General features: G+C 34.7%; 1 protein-coding gene across 1 annotated transcript; it reads right to left on the reverse strand.

The window, feature by feature from the left end:
* Positions 1-1,009: 1,009 nt before the first annotated feature.
* Positions 1,010-7,674, reverse strand: LOC104111879 (cyclin-dependent kinase F-4). The gene is made up of 18 exons (XM_009621674.4): positions 7,447-7,674; positions 5,431-5,815; positions 4,783-5,339; positions 4,626-4,704; positions 4,467-4,535; positions 4,299-4,388; positions 4,079-4,217; positions 3,674-3,776; positions 3,523-3,575; positions 3,348-3,414; positions 2,946-3,054; positions 2,595-2,660; positions 2,349-2,417; positions 2,187-2,250; positions 1,988-2,098; positions 1,750-1,781; positions 1,565-1,646; positions 1,010-1,475 (listed from the first exon to the last, which is right to left on the reverse strand). Exons 3-18 carry the CDS (start codon positions 4,788-4,790, stop codon positions 1,267-1,269), a joined length of 1,350 nt encoding a protein of 449 aa, XP_009619969.1. The 5' UTR covers positions 4,791-5,339; positions 5,431-5,815; positions 7,447-7,674; the 3' UTR covers positions 1,010-1,266.
* Positions 7,675-19,667: the final 11,993 nt, after the last annotated feature.

Below are 19,667 nucleotides of genomic sequence, written 5' to 3' on the forward strand. Positions count from 1 at the left end.
TGTGTGATAATCAAGCTGCTCTTCATATTGCGTCAAATCCAGTGTTCCATGAGAGAACTAAACACATTGAGATTGACTGTCACTTTGTCAGAGAAAAGATACTCTCGGAAGATATTGCTACAAAGTTTGTGAAGTCGAATGATCAACTTGCAGATATTTTCACCAAGTCCCTCACTGGTCCTCGTATTAGCTACATATGTATCAAACTCGGTACATATAATTTATATGCACCAGCTTAAGGGAGAGTGTTAGAATAGTTATGTGAATATATATAATTAGTTATAGTCACTTATGTAATAGGAGTAGGTTATGTGTTATGTATACATATAAATATGGCTCATTGTAACATAAAATATCAATAATAAATTTTTATCCCGTGCATTCTCACAAATACTATATCATTCCACCAAGAATATTACTTATTCAACTTTTACAACTTTCAGCAGATAAACTTATTTAACCCGTTGCCTAGATTTTGATACGAAGCTATTTGACGATATCCAATCAAATTAACCTTGATAAAAGTACCCATATGTACAAGTCAACGCTAGTATCTCTAAAGGGATTTTATAGAGAGAGGAATTGAAGACATGAAGAAGAGAGAAAATTATTATTTAGTTTCATCTAAGGCGAAGTATGCGCATTATACTAAATCCATTATTTTCATTTGAATTATATATTTGCGTATGTATACACAAAAAGATTAGAATATGTACATATATGGTCACATTCATTTTGAATCCGCCGGCCTTAGACCATATATTCACCTCTGCAGAACCTAGTCGGTATTGCTTTAACACAACTGTAGCTCAGCAAGCATACGCAAAGCGCACTAAGGAAAAAAGGCATCTGCTGACGAACTCAACGCGGTATTACTAATAATCAAATCACCGTCCAAATATTTTCTAAGCGTCTTGTCAGAGACACTAAACCTTAGGAAACTCAGCTGTCAAAAGGTCAATGTAATATAATATTGGAAGCACAGTTGCAAATGCTAGTCAAAGAAAACTATTTAAAACATCATCACACCATTTATTTATATTTATAGCAAATGCTAGTCAGTGAAAGATATTTCAAACACAACCACAACATTTATTTAACATGCAGTTCCCAACACTCTACTGTATCACCCCGGAAGGAAACAAACTGGCAAACATACATAAACCGCTTCTCACCAAACTTATCCAGGTGTAATCAGGCACACAGCACTATTACTATAAAACACCATCACAAGAAAACACACCCCGGATACGACCGACCGTCTCTTCATCCTGCGACTTTCCTCGAATAGCTTCTTCCAGGCATAATATCTTGAGATCGTCCCAGGAACACGTCACGCGGCCCATGCAACCCTCCTGCCTTCATAGGTTGAGGCAATGGCTGCTTTATAGGTGCTCTACCAGAGCCAATGGTCATGTTGGCAAGCTTCTCAGCAGCATCAGAGACTGCACGAGTCTTCACCGCAGAACCAACAACTGCCACATAAAACAGTGGTAAAAAATCAATACAACAAGTAACACAAAAATACCTTTTTGTGCATTAGAAGCTTAATGTTGAAACTCACCAGGAACATTCCTTGCAGGAGGACGATATTTTGCTGGCTGCTTAACAGAGCCTTTCAGGGATTTATCATTCTTTGTTGCGTCCTGCGAAAAAACAATTTTGGCATAAATTACATGAAACAGGACACTGATATCTACCCCTAATGGGCATATAAAGACCAATTCGAAGTTTTCCAAGGCAAAATACCTGATAATTCGTTTGCAACTTCCTTTGGACACCTGTTACACATGTTACAAGGTGGTTATATAGAAAATAACATAGATGCATTAGAGCAAAGGAAATAAACCATTTGTACAGAGTCTACAGAGTAGAAAGGAACATGGTGCTTTCATGTTTGGATTTGAAACAGAAGATGGTTTTAAAAGCTCTGCAGGAAGAATAATAGCTCCAATAACTCTACATATGTTAAATCTTTATACGCTACCTGGGCTAAATTGCGACTTGACAGGAGAGAAGTTGCTGCGAGGCTTTGAGTTGGTTATCGTACTAGATGACCACCTATTGGTTTTTTGCTCCAAGGCACCCTTCATTCCAGCTGCAACCACAAAAGATTTGATTAGTTCTTTAAACATAAAACCCAATTACTTACAAGGAAAGCTTTACTAATAATTATAAAAACATACCAGATGGAGGCGTCCTAGCAACAGCAGCTTTAGAACGTAGTGATGGAGGTACATAAAAGCAACTCTGGAATATCATAAACGATATCATTTCCATGAATTGTAAATAAGAGATAAAATTGATATTCAGGACACATCTGTTCACAAATAGAAGTAGTTTGTCACCTGGAAGAAACGGTGCTGAAGAACTTCGACCGCTGTTGGCCTCTTGCAAGGATCCCACGAACAAAGCGACTGCAGGAAACAAGAAAAAGTGAAATGCCATGTAAGAAGCTCAGTTGTCCTTAGTTCCATATTTCACACATCAAAAACAGGGAAGTAAATTTAAAAAGAAGGTTTTTCTCCTCCTTTCTGCAAAGATCTATCAAGCAAATTCATAAGATAAACACATTTGCTTTCTCAAGATCTTACAGTGATTAGATTAATTGCAACCTCACTGGCAGATGGGAGTAACAAAGAAAGATTTACACCAGCGACCTGCCACATCAAATTATAAAGGAGGTGTCAAACAAATTTAACCAAAAACAAAAAGGTATGGCCGATAAAAAAGACAGTCTAATTTCTACCATAGAGCCCACTTGTTCACATATATTTGTGAAAAACAAATATCTCTTAGGATTAAAGAATCGAAACTGCATGCTGGGGAGATGATGAGTCAAGGAAAACCTTTAGATATCAAGGTTAATTTATGTTGGTTCATGAAAAACAACATAACCTTTCTAGTTCCCTATATTTACAAAAAATAAGGAAAACACATTCGACCTGCGGAAACTGGTAGTTGATAGCACTAGCAAGTTCGTGCCCGTGAGCCCATTCACTCTTTGATGGAGTACCTATAACACTGCATATTTTGTAGATCTCATCTGCTTCACTGCACCGAAAATGAGAGACAATTCTCAGCAAAAGGAAAATATATGACAAAATTACGATGTCCAACACCCAACTATCCATTATGAAACTATCATTAAACGTCCATAAAAGTTAAACAGCAGTACAAAACTGATACACGAGAGGAACATCACATAGCCCAACCCATCCCAGCTCAGCCAATCACCCCTTATATAAATATCTGTGCACATCTAAACTGAAATTAAACTATCGTTCAAAAATATAGAAGAAGAAAATGCATTAACAAGGGAAAAAATCAGAAAGGCGAATGCACACCTTGAACCCGGGAATAGAGGACGAAGAGTTAACAGCTCAGCCATTATTGCACCCATTGCCCACATATCTGGATATAAGAGAGACGATCAATAAGAAAACAGAAAAAAAAACAATATTTTCCAAACAAGGGGGAAGAGCAAAATAATTTCAAATAGATACTCAAAATTTCACTCACCAACAGCGGGACCATAGATTGGTGACTGTAGAAGAACTTCAGGGGCACGATACCTGCAGTTCCACATGATAGCTATCAGAAAAGGGAAAAAAGAAAAGACCGCCTGAGTAATTTGCTCAAAGAAGATAAAACAGATCAGGAATGCACTGACCAGCGAGTTGAGACGTATTCCGTATATGGAGGCTGAGAATTGATCTCCCGAGCAAGACCAAAATCAGCAATTTTTATTGTATCTTTTGAAACCAACAAGTTCTCTGTACAGCAGTAGAAATACATGTCAGATCAGAATCCGGAAAATTGAAAAAACATTCCAATGAAATGCAAGTATTCAGTCATGGACTGCAAGTCAGATCCAAAAATAAGAAAAAAAGAGTTTGAAATTCAACTCTGCAAGGGAAATGCAAAAGGGGGAAAGCATAACTTTGGAAATATTAGCTTTCAACCTTCAGTCTTCCCCATCATATAGCAAGGAAATCCAACCCTTCAATTTAATAAATGAAAAGATTCTCACAGAAGCTGTGATCAAATTAACTCAAAGAGAATCAGCCATGATCACCTGGCTTAAGGTCGCGATGAAAATATCCTCGTTGATGCATGTATGCAAGACCTTGAAATATTTGGAAGCACCAGTTTCTCACTTCTGATTCTAAGAAAAGCTTAGGCCTGTCCTTCATAAGGTGATATAAGTTGCACTCCTGAGAAAAGTCCACATGGAGTTAGATAAGTAAATATAACTAATTCATAAAAAATATAGATGGTCAAGAACCACCACATACCATGTATTCGAACACAAAGTACAAAATGTCATTCTCCCTAATCACTTCTTTGAGCTTAACGATATTCGGATGGATCATTTTCCTCAATGACTGCAAAAGAATAAACAATTAATTGCATTCGAAAGAGGAGGAGGCAAGCGTAACTACTAAGGCAGAATATCTTTTTACCTTCACTTCTCTCAAGTTTATGCATTCTTCCCATGAATAATACTTCTTCTTCATTTTTTTAATTGCAACCTATGGTACGTAAATGAGTAGTTTTAAAGGCACTTTCAACAGCAGCAATATCAGTTATTTATTTCTTGTGTTTTAGACATTTAAACCTACCACTTCACCAGTCTGTTTATTCAAAGCTCGCCATACGCTCCCAAATGTACCATTGCCAACTTCCTTAATTATCTTGTACCTGTGCCATCATCAGCACATGTTGAGCATAAACTGAAAATAAAGAGTGCTAATGCAAGGAAAAAATGAACCATCGCACCTTTCCATATTTTGGAGGTTCAGTAGCACAAAGAACACCTGGTTATTGGAGATATAGAACAATAAAAACAACTTGGAGTTGTTCCTCTTCACTAGTCGACTGGAAAAGAGAATTATTAAATAGGAACTAGTAGCCCGGCTGATTCAGCAAAATCAACCGTTAGTTTTCTGCTACACTGCAGACAAGGGCAAAACCAGTACTGATAAGATGGATGGGCTTGACAGCCTTATTCATCAAATATACCGCATCAACAAATCCACTATCATAACAAGGCAGAGAAAGCAAGGAAACATAGATGCTGAAGAGCATTTTGATCTCACTTCACAACTAACTTAGACCCGAAACAAGCCCAATTCAAAAGGATGAATTATCAGCTCAAGATCCAGTTGACAGTGTTTCTCGAAAGTACACTAGCTCCTTGCTTCAAATACGCTCTAATCTGATATTGATACTCCAGTTAACTGAATCCTGATGAAGGTTCCTAGAAACTAAGACAAAAGTGAGTAAAATGCAATCTAACTCTCAACGATGCGTAGAAACATCAGCTGACTTTAGTCCTGCACATAAGGAAAGAGACAACAAAGATTAGTGTGATGCTATTACAAACATAAACAACTGGATAAGCAGACAGACAACCCATATCAATACCTCAGAGGAAGGTTCCAAACGATCCAGAATGGGTTTTGTATTGGTGATGCACTAGCAACAATAGACTTGCCGAGGTAGTTAACAGTACAGTAACAACTGACATCATAATAAGGTGGGTGCAGCTTACTTATGGAATTGAGCAAAACATCCAACACCTAGCTTATACAAAATTCGCATTTGGCCTCCTGTACTGATCATTCAGTAGAAGCTCTTCACTAAGTGCAATTGACAAAAGAAACAAGAAGGAAAGCTCCACGGATGAGGAACCGCCAATCAAGGACTTCCTGGAATGAAAAAGCTTGGCACTCAAAGCGAACTGAGCAAAGGTACAATTGCTCCATGTCCTAAGTAATATTAATACCCTGGAATTGAACTCTACCAAATCCTGGAAAAGCATAACCAAAGAAAACGAAAGAACTTGAGAAAGATGATGGAATAGCATTATTTGACTAATTAAATGTAATGCAAATAATTAACTGGTGAGCACTCAAAAGGAACCTCTTCCAATTTCCTTACGTAAATACACATGAAACAAGAGTAGCAGAGACCTGTTATCTCCACCGATGTTCAAGTTATCAGCAGGACAATAATGGATAATTAGAACACGATCATATATTTTGTTAGTTACAGCCACATGATCATATTTGAGACACTCATAAATTTCGTAAAGCGTACACAAGGCAAGAACAAATACAAAAAAGAGGGATAGAAAATTGTGAATCTGATGACAGGCACATAATTTTTGCGGCTCAAAGCTGAATATTACCTATGAATACTCACACAACATGCACACATAATCAAATCATTAAACGGCATTACAAGTTTACACATGCAAAATTCTACATTATGGTGCATCTCGCCGCAATGACTATCTAATAAGCAATTAACAGAGAAAAATCACTGTAACGGCTATGCACACATAAGGTGCACCTTACAACCATTAATATCTAATAAACAATTACAACTACACAATTAAATAGCTGAAACCCAAGCTTTGAAGACTTACCTAGAAGATCTATCATTAAGGTAATAATACTTTCTAAACCTCAACAACTTTTAGCAACTCAATAAATTTACCCTCAAAAGGCCAAAACTTAACAACACCCAAAAGACTAAGTCACCACCAAAATCCACAAGATCACCAGATTCCAGGCATTGAGCTGGTAAAAGAATACACCCAACCCACCAAATCAATCAATCAATCAATCAATCAATCAACTAACCTCAAACCCAAACTAGTTGCACAAATCCTCCATATCTATTCGCTCTATTAAAGCACATATCATTCCAATATTAAATCATTTCACTTAAAATTAGAGGTTCCTGATCTCACAATTACCACCCAGACTCTATATATTTATTAAGAAATCCACTAAATATCGACTAATATTTGACTTTGAACCAAATTATTAATGTATATAAATTAAGGTCATTATCGGAACTCATAAAATTCAAATCCTAGATCCACCTCTCACCATTACAGCTAAAAAAAACTCAAGGCAAACAGAACTTAATGTAACTATAGCAAGGAGAGCTAATGCTCAATCCAAGTAACCGGAATCGCCCAATCAAATTGGATAAATCAATCTCTCATACACCACAATAAAAGAGACTCACACAAAACTAGCTCCACAAGCAAATTAAAACTCAACCATGCATACATCAGCCCTAATTTGAGATTAGAAGGGAAGAAAAATAAACAATATAAATTATAGCCGAAAAATCAGATAATACATTAAAACAGGTGCTAGCTCGAGATATTGTATTACAACGCCTCGAATTCATTAACAAAGCACAATTCAAACACCAACGCAATAACTGCAATATGAAAATCAAACAATTCATAACGCGTAGATTCAGAACTAATTAATTCCAAACAAAAATATCAAATACGTTCAGATCTGACCTCAAATTCATATAAAAACACAATATACAACCACAAATTCATAAATTACACTCAAAACAACAAAAAAACAAAAACAAAAACAAAATAAGGAGGAATAATAATAAAATTACCTGTAGGTGAAACGGCATAACCTAAGGAAGCCACGGAAGAGAGAAAGAAGAAATCCAGAGCAGCTAATTTTAACAAACCCTAGAAAAAAAGTGATTTTCCGATTTGAATGTGATTTTTTTCTCTCTCTAGGTGATATTTTTTGGCCTCTGCAAAATGGCAATTTCACCAGCCGACTCCCCTATTTATATTATGATGTGATAGTGATGGTGATGATGATGCCAATCTTCGCTTTGTAGGCAAGAAAAGGTTAATAAATATAAATAAAGGGAAAAAGAAAGAAAACCTAATTATTATAAAACGTGTGGTATTTTATTTAATTTTGGTCTTTTCTTTTTAAGGAAAAAAAATAATGGTAATTGTCCTTTCACTATTATTCAACAAGTTTTCATATCAGACACTGAAATAGTAAAAAAAAAAAATACTCACACATTTTCAATTTCGAGATATAATTTGACTTGGCACAAAATATAAGAATAAGATTTTAAAATATGTGGTCCTAAAAAAGCTTAAGGGCAAGAACTTATTTTTCGTTAAGGACAAAGTGGGTAAAATGAAAAGTTAAAGTTAAATTGTTTCTAAATATAAAAATATGTCATTCTTTTTTTAACAAACTAATAAGGAATGTGTATTATTTAAATTAAAACGGAGGGAGTAATAAAAGGAATCAGATGAGTATTTAATGTATAAGCTATAGCTTTCGTTCTGCCCTGTATTTTTGCCTAAAAATTATTAAATATATACAAATAATAAATTTTGAACTCATTAAATTAGATGAAATGTGGTAGAATTGCGAATCTGAACTCATAAAGTTTAAATCATGGATCTGACTCTAAAAGGAATGATGTTATATAATTATAATTTGAATTAAAAAAATGAACCGTAAAACGATTTTCTGTTTTTTGTTTTATGTTAAGTAAATCTCATGTAAATAATTAATATAACTAAATACAATAACAATAACAACAACAACAACAACAACAACAATAATAATTTTAGTGAAATTTCACAAGTAAAGTCTGGGGAAGATATTAGAGAGGGTGTTTCTTATAGATCATCCGCTCAAGAAAAGTATAGTCACAACAGTGTTAAAGGAAATATGGTAGTAGAGAAGCCATGGAAAAGGAAGCAATAACAAAAGCAAAATAGTAAGAAAATCGAAGCAAAAAAAAAAAACACAGCATATGAAAAATATGTGAATAATAATAAAAGTCTAAGAATAAGAAAATATACGAATAATTATAATACTACATGTATGGGAAAAAAAGTATAATCGGCTACCTACTAATCTTCTACATTAACCTCGACTTCTATATTCTACTATCAAGGGTCATATTTTCGATGAGCCACAAATATTAAAAAAACAGATCTACCCAAACGATTCAATAGGGTGCGTTTTAATCCTTTGGTATGCTTCGGATACTGAATACTATAGGTTGTGATTCTATACAACTTCCTTTTTTACCTCCACATTTAACCGAAAATATGAAAATAAATTAAAAAGCAATAGTTAGGAGATCAACAAAATGATATTTCAATTGTGACCTTTGATCATAGAATTATCTTTGCATCTTTTTTTACTATTTAAATAAAAAAACAGTTGATGAAATTGAAAGATTCAAAAGGAAAAGTAAAAGACATTGTTGAAAATTATTCTTTAATAAAATGACTATTCCTTTATACGGAGTATATAACAACTAAAGGAATATTATTCTAGCTTAGCAACTTTAGTGTACCCACGGTTTTGTGGGAAACTTGGTACTAAATGAGTAATGGGAAAATTAAACAAAGAAGATCGTCTATTCAAAAATATTCCTAAATGTGTAACAATAACATATACACATATTGTAATTTTATAAGTAAGATCTGGGAGGAAAGTATTTACGCAAGCCCTACCTTGTATGAATTAGAGAGTCTGTTTTCGATAGATCCTCAACTCAAAAAAAAAAAAAAAAGAAGGTAAGTTTGAGAAAAAAAACAGAGAGGCCATGTTGGAAATACTGAATAAAAGAAACAATAACGACAACAAAATAATAAGAAAATCAACCCAAAGGAAACAACAAGTATTATGAAAAATTGCAAAGAGATAATATTTTATTTCATAAAATTTTAAGAAAAGTCGTACGTGCTTACTCCTTCTAGAAAGTAAAAATATTCTGCAAATCTACGTTAAATAAAAGGGAATAATAACTTATGATATTTGATTCTTAGTCTTTTCATTATATTAATCTTCTATATGACCGAGTAGTTTTTATTATTAATTTTTAATCGTAGAATAATTAATACTACTAGTATAGAATCAATTGGACCATTTTGTGACAAATTTAGTAACTGGGACAACTATTTTGGGGGACCATATGGGGCCTAGTTAGGTACATTTTAATAAATGGGGATAAAAAAAATTGTTTTGTCAACGATGAAAACAAGATTTAATATATGGTCATGTTTTAATGTATGTGCATCATATATTGTTTATAATATTAAGTGACATGGATTCATTCATGAAACATGTTTGAGACTTTTTTTAGTTAAATAAAAAAAGAAAAAAGACTAATCGGACATCAGAGATTATGATTGTAGTATTGAGTTCAAATTGTGATATTTTAGCCACTGAGTTGTCTCCTTGGTACATCTGAGCGATGTATTTATAATTGTGTAAAAGAATTTCGTCCACAAAGTATCACATATTCAAACAAGAACATAAAAAATTAGCATCCAAAAGGGTGATTTTACCTCTTTTACGTTTTTAATCTAAATTAACTATGATATATTGTCTTTTCTTTTCGTGCGTTAATAGTGAATGGAGAGTTTAGTTTCTTATTACAAATTGTTGTTTCTATCACAAATTAAGGCAGGATCTATTGAAGTCCAAAATAACATATAAAAATTTACATAAAACAATTCTTTTTGTATGCGTCTATATTTTGAAATTAATTATGTTTAATATGTTCTATTGTTCTTGTTACATTGCTAAAAGAATATATCTAACTTATTTTTATATCGACAATGTTCAGGCTAGCCTATGCACAACTTTATTAATTTTATCGAGCATCTAAATCTCCTATCAGCACAAATATCGAGTATAATTTAGACATATGAAAAAAATAACCTAGTAATTAGTCTTCCCTAAAAAAGGGTCAGTCCGATACACGAAAAATCCCGCATTAAGGAAGGGTCTGGGGAAGGTCCGCACCCTAAGAATATGATGTGGGTAGTCTTTCCTAATGCAAGCATTAACCGATTTCACGGTTCGAACTCGTGACTTATAGGTCAAACGGAGACGCTCCATTCATTTTTGTCTTCCCTAACATTTGGACAAAACAATATCTAACTTTACATGTTTAGGAAGCTTCTCTTTGCTTTCGAATAGAATTTTCATAAAAAGTGATGTGCCATTTCACATGAGGATTCTTTCTAACTACTTTTGGTGAAAGCATATCCGATTTAAGGCCTTAACCCTTTCAAAAGCAAATGGCAATTGTATGTCTCATGACTAAATACAATGATCCCAATATATCATTATTTACTGTACCAATCTTATCTTTAAAGTTTTATTTTTTATCTGTGTCTCTTTATTTTTTATTTTTTTCCACTTTTTCTTTTTAAAGTATATATATATACTACAAGATGAAATTTATCCGTCAAGTTCTGTGAAAAATTATGTGTTCAATGAAAGAAAAGCACGTTAACATTAAAACTCCTTTTAGGTTTTTTTAATGTATGGGCCTCAAATGATGACTTTGATACAATTATTGGCAATCTACGGAGAAGAAGGGAAGCTGATGATCAAATGGTGAATATTTGGAAGAAACTAAAGGTTCTAAAACCTTTATTCAAAAGTCTTAATACTAGTGAGTATAAGGGCATTGCAGAGAGAATTGAGAATGCAAGGGCTGATCTTATTCAAGTTCAGGAGAAAATGAGGATGCAATACTCAGATAATCTACTGATACAAGAGAAGACTATCCTGCAGAACTTGGAGAAATAGTCCCTAATTAAGGAAAGTATCTTCAAATAGAAGGCTAGAGTGAAATGGATTAAGCTAGGAGGTGCTAATACCAAGTATTTCTCTGATGTCATGAAGGAGAGAAGCCAAAGAAAACAGATACTGGAGGTCTACAGTGATGACAGAATGAAACTGTCTACTCCTACTAGCATTAAGGAGGAGATAGTTAAATTTTATAAGAGCCTGATGGGAACTGTTGCTGCATATTTACTTGCTATCAACAAGGAAACTATGAAAAGTGGACCTAAACTTACTCATGACAAACATTTGAGCTTATGTGTAGAAGTAACAGATGAGGAGATATATGCAGTATTGTGTGCAATACATGAAGATAAGGCCCCTCGAGTGGATGGCTATAACTCTTGCTTCTTTAAAAGGGCATGGCCAATGATCAAATGTGACTTAGTGGGAGTAATTAAGTATCTTTTCACTACTTGCAAGTTATACAAAGCCATAAATTGCACTGCAATTACAGTAGTACCTAAGGTGGCCAATCCTGCAACAACAAGAGATTTTAGACCTATTGCCTACTGCTCAGTGATCTATAAGATCATTTTAAAGGTGTTGCCAAACAGATTGCAGAAAGTCATAACAAGCATCATTAATGAAGCACAAGTTGGCTTCATCCTTGGGAGAAAAATTACAGACAACATCATCCTTGCTCATGAGCTTGTCAAAGCTTAAACAAGAAAGAATACCTCTCCTAGATGCATGATCAAGTTAGACCTGACCAATGCCTACGATTTTGTGAAGTGGATTTTCTTGGAGCAGATCATGGTTGAGTTAGGATTCCCTAGAAGGTTTCAAGACTGGGTGCTAACCTGTGTTAAGACTGTGAGCTACTCAATTGTGGTGAATGGGGAACCATCTGTTCCTTTCTCAGCAGCTACGGGACTAAGACAAAGTGATCCCATTTCACCTTTCCTATTTGCTATTGTAATGGAGTATTTAAGTAGAAGCCTCAATGGATTACATATGGAGAAAGAGTATAAGAGCATGTTTGGATGAGCTTGTTTTAAGTGACTTTTAAGTCAAAAGTCATAAGTTAGAAATTCCATCTTTTGGCTTATTTTTTATTATTTTAACTTAAAAATAAGTGCTTAAAGCACTTTTTTACTTTATCCAAACACTATAAAATGACTTAAAAGTTATTTTGGCTTAAAAGCACTTAAAATAAGCCAAGCCAAACAGACTCTAAATTTTACCCTAGATGTTCAAAGCTAGTTATTACATACCTAAGTTTTGCTGATGACTTGTTCCTATTTGCAAGAGGTGATGTACCTTCTGTTACTCATCTCCAACAATGCCTTAACCAATTTTATAGAGCATCAAGGCTACAAGTTAATCAGACTAAGAGGCTGTGATGACCCAAAAGGTAATCTTTAAATTTAATAATTATTTCTATGATCTAAGACCTCGAAAAGTACTATGTATTATTCCTCGACTTGCGTGCGCAGTTCGTATAATTTTTCGGAAAGTTTTTATATGACAAATTGATTAAAATGTGAAATAGAGTCTTAAAACTCAATTAAGTTGACTTTGGTCAACATTTATAGCAAACGGGTCCGGATCAGTATGTTAACAGTTCTGATAGGTCCATCTCATGATTTGAAACTTGAGCGTATGCCCAAAATTTAATTTGGAGGCCCCTAACTAAAGTTATAACCATTTAACGGAAACTAGAAATTTAAAGGCTAAAGATTTCTAAGTTTGACCACGTAGTTGACTTTTTGGTATCGGGGTCGGAATCCGATTCTGAAAATTAAAATAGGTCTGTTATGTCATTTATGACTTATGTGCAAAATTTGAGGTCAATCGGACTTGATTTGATAGATTTCGGCATCGACTGTAGAAGTTAAAAAATTTTAAGTTCCTTAAGCTTGAATTGTGGTATGATTTGTGGTTTTAGCATTGTTTGATGTGATTTGAGATTTCGACTAAGTTCGTATGATATTTTAGGACTTGGTGGTGTATTTGGTTGAGGTCTCGGGGGCCTTGGGTGAGTTTCAGATGGTTAACGGGTTGAATTTTGGACTTGGAACTTTGCTATAATTTTTCTGATGCACTGTGTGATTTCCTTCTTCGCGTTCGCGATAAGGGTCTCGGGTTCGCAAAGAGGAACTGGAGGCAGGCAAAATTTACTCTTCACGTTCGTAAATAGGGGACCACATTCGCTAAGGGGTAAAGGGCAGTATACATCGCGAATGCGTGAGAGCGTTCGCGTAGAAGGGCGAGGCCTGGCCAGGCACCAGGCGATAAGGCTTCATGTTCGCGTAGGGGAGACCGTGTTCGCGAAGGCCAAGTTTGGCAAGGCATCGCGTTCGCGAGACTGACTTCGCGTTCGCGAAGAAGAAATCTGGGGCAACAAACAAATGTGCTTCGCGAACGCGAAGGTGCTATTGTGTTAGCGAAGAAGAAATTCATGGACAACAAAACTTAAGTTCTAGAAATGAGATTTCGTCCCATTTTTTATTTTTCAAGATTTTGAGCTTGGATAAGGCGATTTTGGGGCGATTTTTACGGAAAAAAAATTGGGTAAGTGTTCCTTATCCTATATTGATTATATTTCATGATTCCATACTCATTTACATCATGAATCCGTGAATTTATGGAAGAAAAATCAGATTTTTATAAAATCTTCCAAAAATATAAAATAAAGATTTGAAAGCCAATTCGATGTCAGAATTCGATAATTTTTATATGGTTGAACTCGTATCGGAACGGGTGTTCGGATTTCATAAATTTTTTTGGGATTCGAGACGTGGGTCCCATTGTTGATTTTTGAAATAAATTTTGGATTTTAATCCAAAAAATTAGTAAATTCATATAGAATCAATTTCTACGATTTGTATTGAGTATATTGAATTGTTTATGACTAGATTTGAGGATTTCAGACACGAATTCGTGAGGCAAAGGTTTATTGAAATCTTGAGTTGGTTGCAAATCGAGGTAAGTGTCGTGGTTAACCTTGACTTGAGAGAATAGAACCCTTGAATTATTTGCTATGTGAATTTCATGTGTAACGATGTATAGGCAAGGTGACGAGTGCCTATACTTTGTCAAATTAATTATTTTCTTAATTATTTAAACATCTTAAATTATTTTAAGACACGAATTAATTGTTATAATAATCATTTCTCTCATATTGCTTGTCAAATATTAATGCTTGAATTCCTGTAATAATTGTTACATGCTTATTTGATTTATGTGTCTTAATTGCTACTTGACATTTAGCCTATTAAATATTAAACTGCCTATTTTCTCCGTGAATTTCATAATTAATTGCTATTTGTCATTGTTTGTTTCACAAATAAATTATAATTACTGTTTACCTTGATGCTTAATAGTTTCTCATTGAATGTGGTATTTATTGGAGTATTTTTGTTACATTTAAGAGTTGTTAAAATATATGGGAGGAACGAGTTGCACGCCGCAATAAATTTAGTTAAAGTTTATATTGGGGTGTCACGCCCCAAAATCGAAGAGCGCGACCGACGCTCAACCAAGTGAACCTGACCGAGCAAGTCTGTTAGATTCCTTCTATCCAAACTCATTCATGAATAAAGAGAACATATGTTTTCCTTAATTAAACAATAAAGTGGTCATGTCTGCAATTACCAATTTCTTACTATAAGTCTCGCCATTTTTAAAGTCTCAAATGGACAAGTAATACAGCCACAACATAGCATAGTCTATCTTTCCCAGTACCAATACACAACCCACAATATGTCTACGGAGCTTCTATAGATAAAAAAAAAATAGTACAATGATAATGCCGGTAACAAGGCCCTGACTATACCTCAACCATAATACATAAAGAACAAAAGATACATGACCCCAGGATGAAGTGGGGGTCACCAAGTCAGCTGGGAAGAAGGTGTACTGCTATCACTGATCAATGTCTCCTGCTGTGGAACCACCTGCATCCATTTAAAGATGCAGCACCCCCGGCAAAAGGGACATTAGTACCGTCGATTAGTACTAGTATGAAAACTAAACACCAATTTAAGAATTTAAAAATACAAGATAATTATGATGAACCAGTGCGACAATAGAATAATATAGATAATTGTCTCAACCATAGCAAGCTTATTAAAGGCTATCAACAATATTTATAGGATTTAAAATGAAATCCTCTATAACCATCTTCACAAAAAGCGGCCCCGCCGCCTCACCCGATGTATGCAGGTGGAGGTGTACGTACAATACCACAACTTTAATCAAGCGGCCCTGCTGCCTCACCTCAATGTATGCGGGTGGATGTATAACCACAGTACTAAGAACCTACACAAAGCGGCTATGCCACCTCACCCCAATGTATGCGGATGAAAATGCATCAACGATACCAATACCAACACAAAACGGCTATGCCGCCTCACCCCAATGTATGTGGGTGGTGGTACCACAACAATACCAAGTCCATACACAAAGCGGTCGTACCACCTCACCCTAATGCAAGCGGGTGGAGGTGCAATCCCACAATATCATAATCCCTACACAAAGCGGTCATTCCGCCTCACCCCAATATATGCGGGTGGAGGTGTATCACAATCACAATCTCTACACAACTTGGCATAATACCTTTCACATAAATCACGACTAGAAATTATAACATGTGGATACGTAATCAATAGTTTAAGACGCATCCTCAATTTATAATGCAATATGATAAGAGCATTTGAAATACGAATTGAACATATAACTTCATCACAAAACTTATCAGAATATTCGATTTATAATCAACATCTCGGAACTTACAAGGATAATGAGAATTTCAATTCTTAAAGAAGAGTTTAGCCAACATACCTCAATTGAGCTTCCTTAAACTCTAGAATGTTCCGAAATTCTTAGCAACTTCAATCTATTTTAGAAATATAACAAATTGAACCACAATTAGGAAGATGATTATGATTCTAGCTCATTTGAGAATTTTATCAAACACTAGGTGTGCATTAAGGTTTCAAGGCCCTTTTTATGGAGGATTCCCTCATCCCACAACCCAATCTTTATCATTTTTAGCTCACAATCTTCCTACATCCTTTAATAACACATGCATGTAAGATAACCAATCCTCTTGCCCAGAAATTATCTTGCTTATTATCCATTTCTACACAAAATTCGAAATTGACGGTTAGGGTGTAGAATCTTACCTCTAGGATGAAGACCTAGTGAGTTTCCCTTCTTAATCTTCCAAAACTTAGGCAAGAATTGAAGGACAAATATTGGAGAACACCTTCTCACTCTAGGGCACCCTCTCTCACTCTAAAATGTGAGATAATAGGCCGAGAGTATTTGTGTGGTTATAAAAGCTTCTCATTAAGGGTAAAATTGTAGGTTTAAGCTAAATTATTTCCAAATTTATAAAGGGGTCATTCTTTTTGGAACGGACCAAAAAGGAAATAGGTTCACATAAACTATAACGGAGGGAGTATTATTTACCGGTCTTACTACTATTCATGTTATTATTATTTTGTACAGGTTAATGTAAGCGACCTGCCTTAGCCTCGTCACTACTTTGTCGAGGTTAGGCTCGGCACTTACAGAGTATATGGGGTCAGTTGTACTCATACTATACTCTGCATTTTTTGTGCAGATTTCAGAGTTGGTCCCAGCGGCGTACCATAAACTTGCTCGGATTTCAGCTACCCAGAGGAGACTTGAGGTATAACTGCACATCGTCCGCAGTTCTGAAGTCCCCGTCTACTTTATTTTAGTTGTGTGTTTTCTTTCACATAACTTTATTTTATTGAGACCCTTATTTGTATTATTCTAGAAGCTCGTGCACTTGTGACTCCAGTTCTGGGATGGTATTTAGATATCGCGTTTATTATGTATTATTCACTTTATTTCAGACTTTATTTCTGCATTTGTTTCTTTATTATTAATTAATTTAAAATTTTGTTAAAATAGCTAATATTATTCTAACGTTGGCTTGCTTGGCAAGTGAAATGTTAGGTGCCATAACGGCCCCGAATGTGGGAATTTCGGGTCGTGACAGAGGTTTATCTACTATAAAGGTTTTACACAAGCACTGAAAGATGAGATGCAACAAAGATTTGGTTATTCCAGAGGTGAACTCCCAGTCAAATACTTAGGAGTGCCTTTATCAACTAAGAAGATGTCTTAGCTCAATGGCAACCTCTGATAGAAAAAATGGTAGCTAGAATCTCCTCCTGGACAACCAAAAAACTGTCTTATGCATGTAGGATTCGATTAGTACAATCAGTTTTGTTTGGTATACAAGCTTATTGGTCACAATTATTCCTAATCCCAAGCAAAGTTCTCAAAATAATAGAGGCTTACTGTAGGAGTTATGTGTGGTCTGGTTCTAATGTTATCACAAGAAGATCATTTGTGGCTTGGGAGAAAATGTGTACAACTAAGAGTGTAAGAGGTTTAAACCTTATCAACTTTAAACTTTGGAATAAGGTTGTTGCTGCTAAAAATCACTGGGATCTTGCACATAAGGTGGACAAGCTGTGGATTAAGTGGATTCACTCCTAATATATAAAAAGCCAATAACTTGATGACATGTCAATACCTCAACAGGCTTCTTGGCTGGTCAGAAAGCTGATTGGAGCAAGGGATATGGTGGACCTGAGTCAGACAATGGCTCAAGGAAAATGCAGCATGATCAGACAACTCTACTATCAGATGCTTGGGCAACTACCTAGGGTGGAATGGAAGATCTTCATGTTTTAGGAATGAAGCAAGAGCCAAAGCTAAGTTTACAATATGGATGTACCTTCAGAACAAACTACTTACCAGCGATAGGTTTGTGCAATGAGATATTCCAGTGGACACATTATGTGTCATGTGTCAATTGCATAATGAGAGCAGAGACCATCTCTTTGTTGAATGTGTCTTTGCTCAAAGGTTATGAAACATGGTCCTAATGTGGCTTCAGAAGCAATCGTATGGACTGAACTCGTAGAGCCAGCATTGGAGATGGGCAATGAAAAATGCTAAAGGAAAGTCTCAAGCTGCAGCTGCCTTCAAGATGATATATGTTGAGATAATCCATATGATATGATGTGAAATAAACAACCGAGTATTTGAGTAGACCAGCATAGATGTAGAAGAAATAGCAAGAGCTATTGCATATGTTTGTAATGTAAGAGCTAATGCTGAAACTAGGAAGTTATTGCAATAGTTAAAATTTTGAGTAATTGTTAGTGTTAGTTGATTAGAATAGCTAGTAGGTGAGGTGAGCAGGATAACTTGATGTACAGGGAGAGATAGATACTTTATAGAGACAACTGACTGAGATTAAGTCAGTTGTAGCTTTGTAATGACTCGCTTGGTGATTAATAAAATTAATTAATTACCAAAAAGATAAAAGCACAGTATCTGAAAAAAAAAAGAGAAACGTTAACTCACTAAATATGCAAAAGTTAATTTTTGTGTGCTTCAGACGATCTGACTAATTCTACATATAACTATATAATGTTTTTGATCAAGGTAGCGATTGACACTAACAAAGTTGAATGCACAAGAAAGAAGTCTTCAACCTAGGCCAATTCATTGTTTTATGCGAAACAAATCCTTCTATTTGTCATTTTGTTTTGTTGGCTCTCAAATTTTACCATGTAACTTTTCCAATGTTAATCAAAGAATATTAAAAATCATTTTATAATTAATCTTGTCATTTTAATATTCAAATTTGTTCGTCTGTATTCAAGAAACAACTTACAATTGATATCCGAATTTTCATATGAAAGTTTAATGAAACTAAACAGTTCGATTAGAGTTATTCATGCATCCTTTTGTTCTCTGCATAAAGTTTATGCATAATTTACACAACTATGCACTACGAAAAAATGTTTGATTTTTGGTATAAAAATTCAATATCTACTAACTACACATGTTATTCGAGAATTTATGTACTAATTTATCGAAAGAATATTAAATAAAAATATATCAATATCATAGTAAAACTAATTTGTAATTATAGAATTATAATCTCTTTATAATAATTCACGTATCGTTACCCAAGACATAAAAGAAACGTTCACGAGGTGTTATAAGAGACAAAAAAGAAGAATAAAGTTCAAAATATATTGAATTTTTCATATATGTTCTTTCTCCTTATTCTTTATAGTTTTATTCTTCCTTCTTCCTTCTTCCTTCTTTTTAGCCTTTCTGATCTAGTTGTTGGGATGAGAGGAAAAGGAACAATTTAACAACACTCAGTACATGAATAATTTTGTTAATTTA

Source organism: Nicotiana tomentosiformis, chromosome 12, assembly GCF_000390325.3.
Source record: "Nicotiana tomentosiformis chromosome 12, ASM39032v3, whole genome shotgun sequence".
Taxonomy (NCBI): domain Eukaryota; kingdom Viridiplantae; phylum Streptophyta; class Magnoliopsida; order Solanales; family Solanaceae; genus Nicotiana; species Nicotiana tomentosiformis.

Bases quoted from the DNA above. Each gene is read 5' to 3' on its own strand.
- LOC104111879 (XM_009621674.4), bottom strand. The intron at 3,055-3,347 runs GTGTGCATTCGC...TTTTCGGTGCAG, and splicing joins CCTCTATTCCCGGGTTCAAG to TGAAGCAGATGAGATCTACA. The intron at 1,476-1,564 runs GTGAGTTTCAAC...TTTATGTGGCAG, and splicing joins TCCTGCAAGGAATGTTCCTG to TTGTTGGTTCTGCGGTGAAG.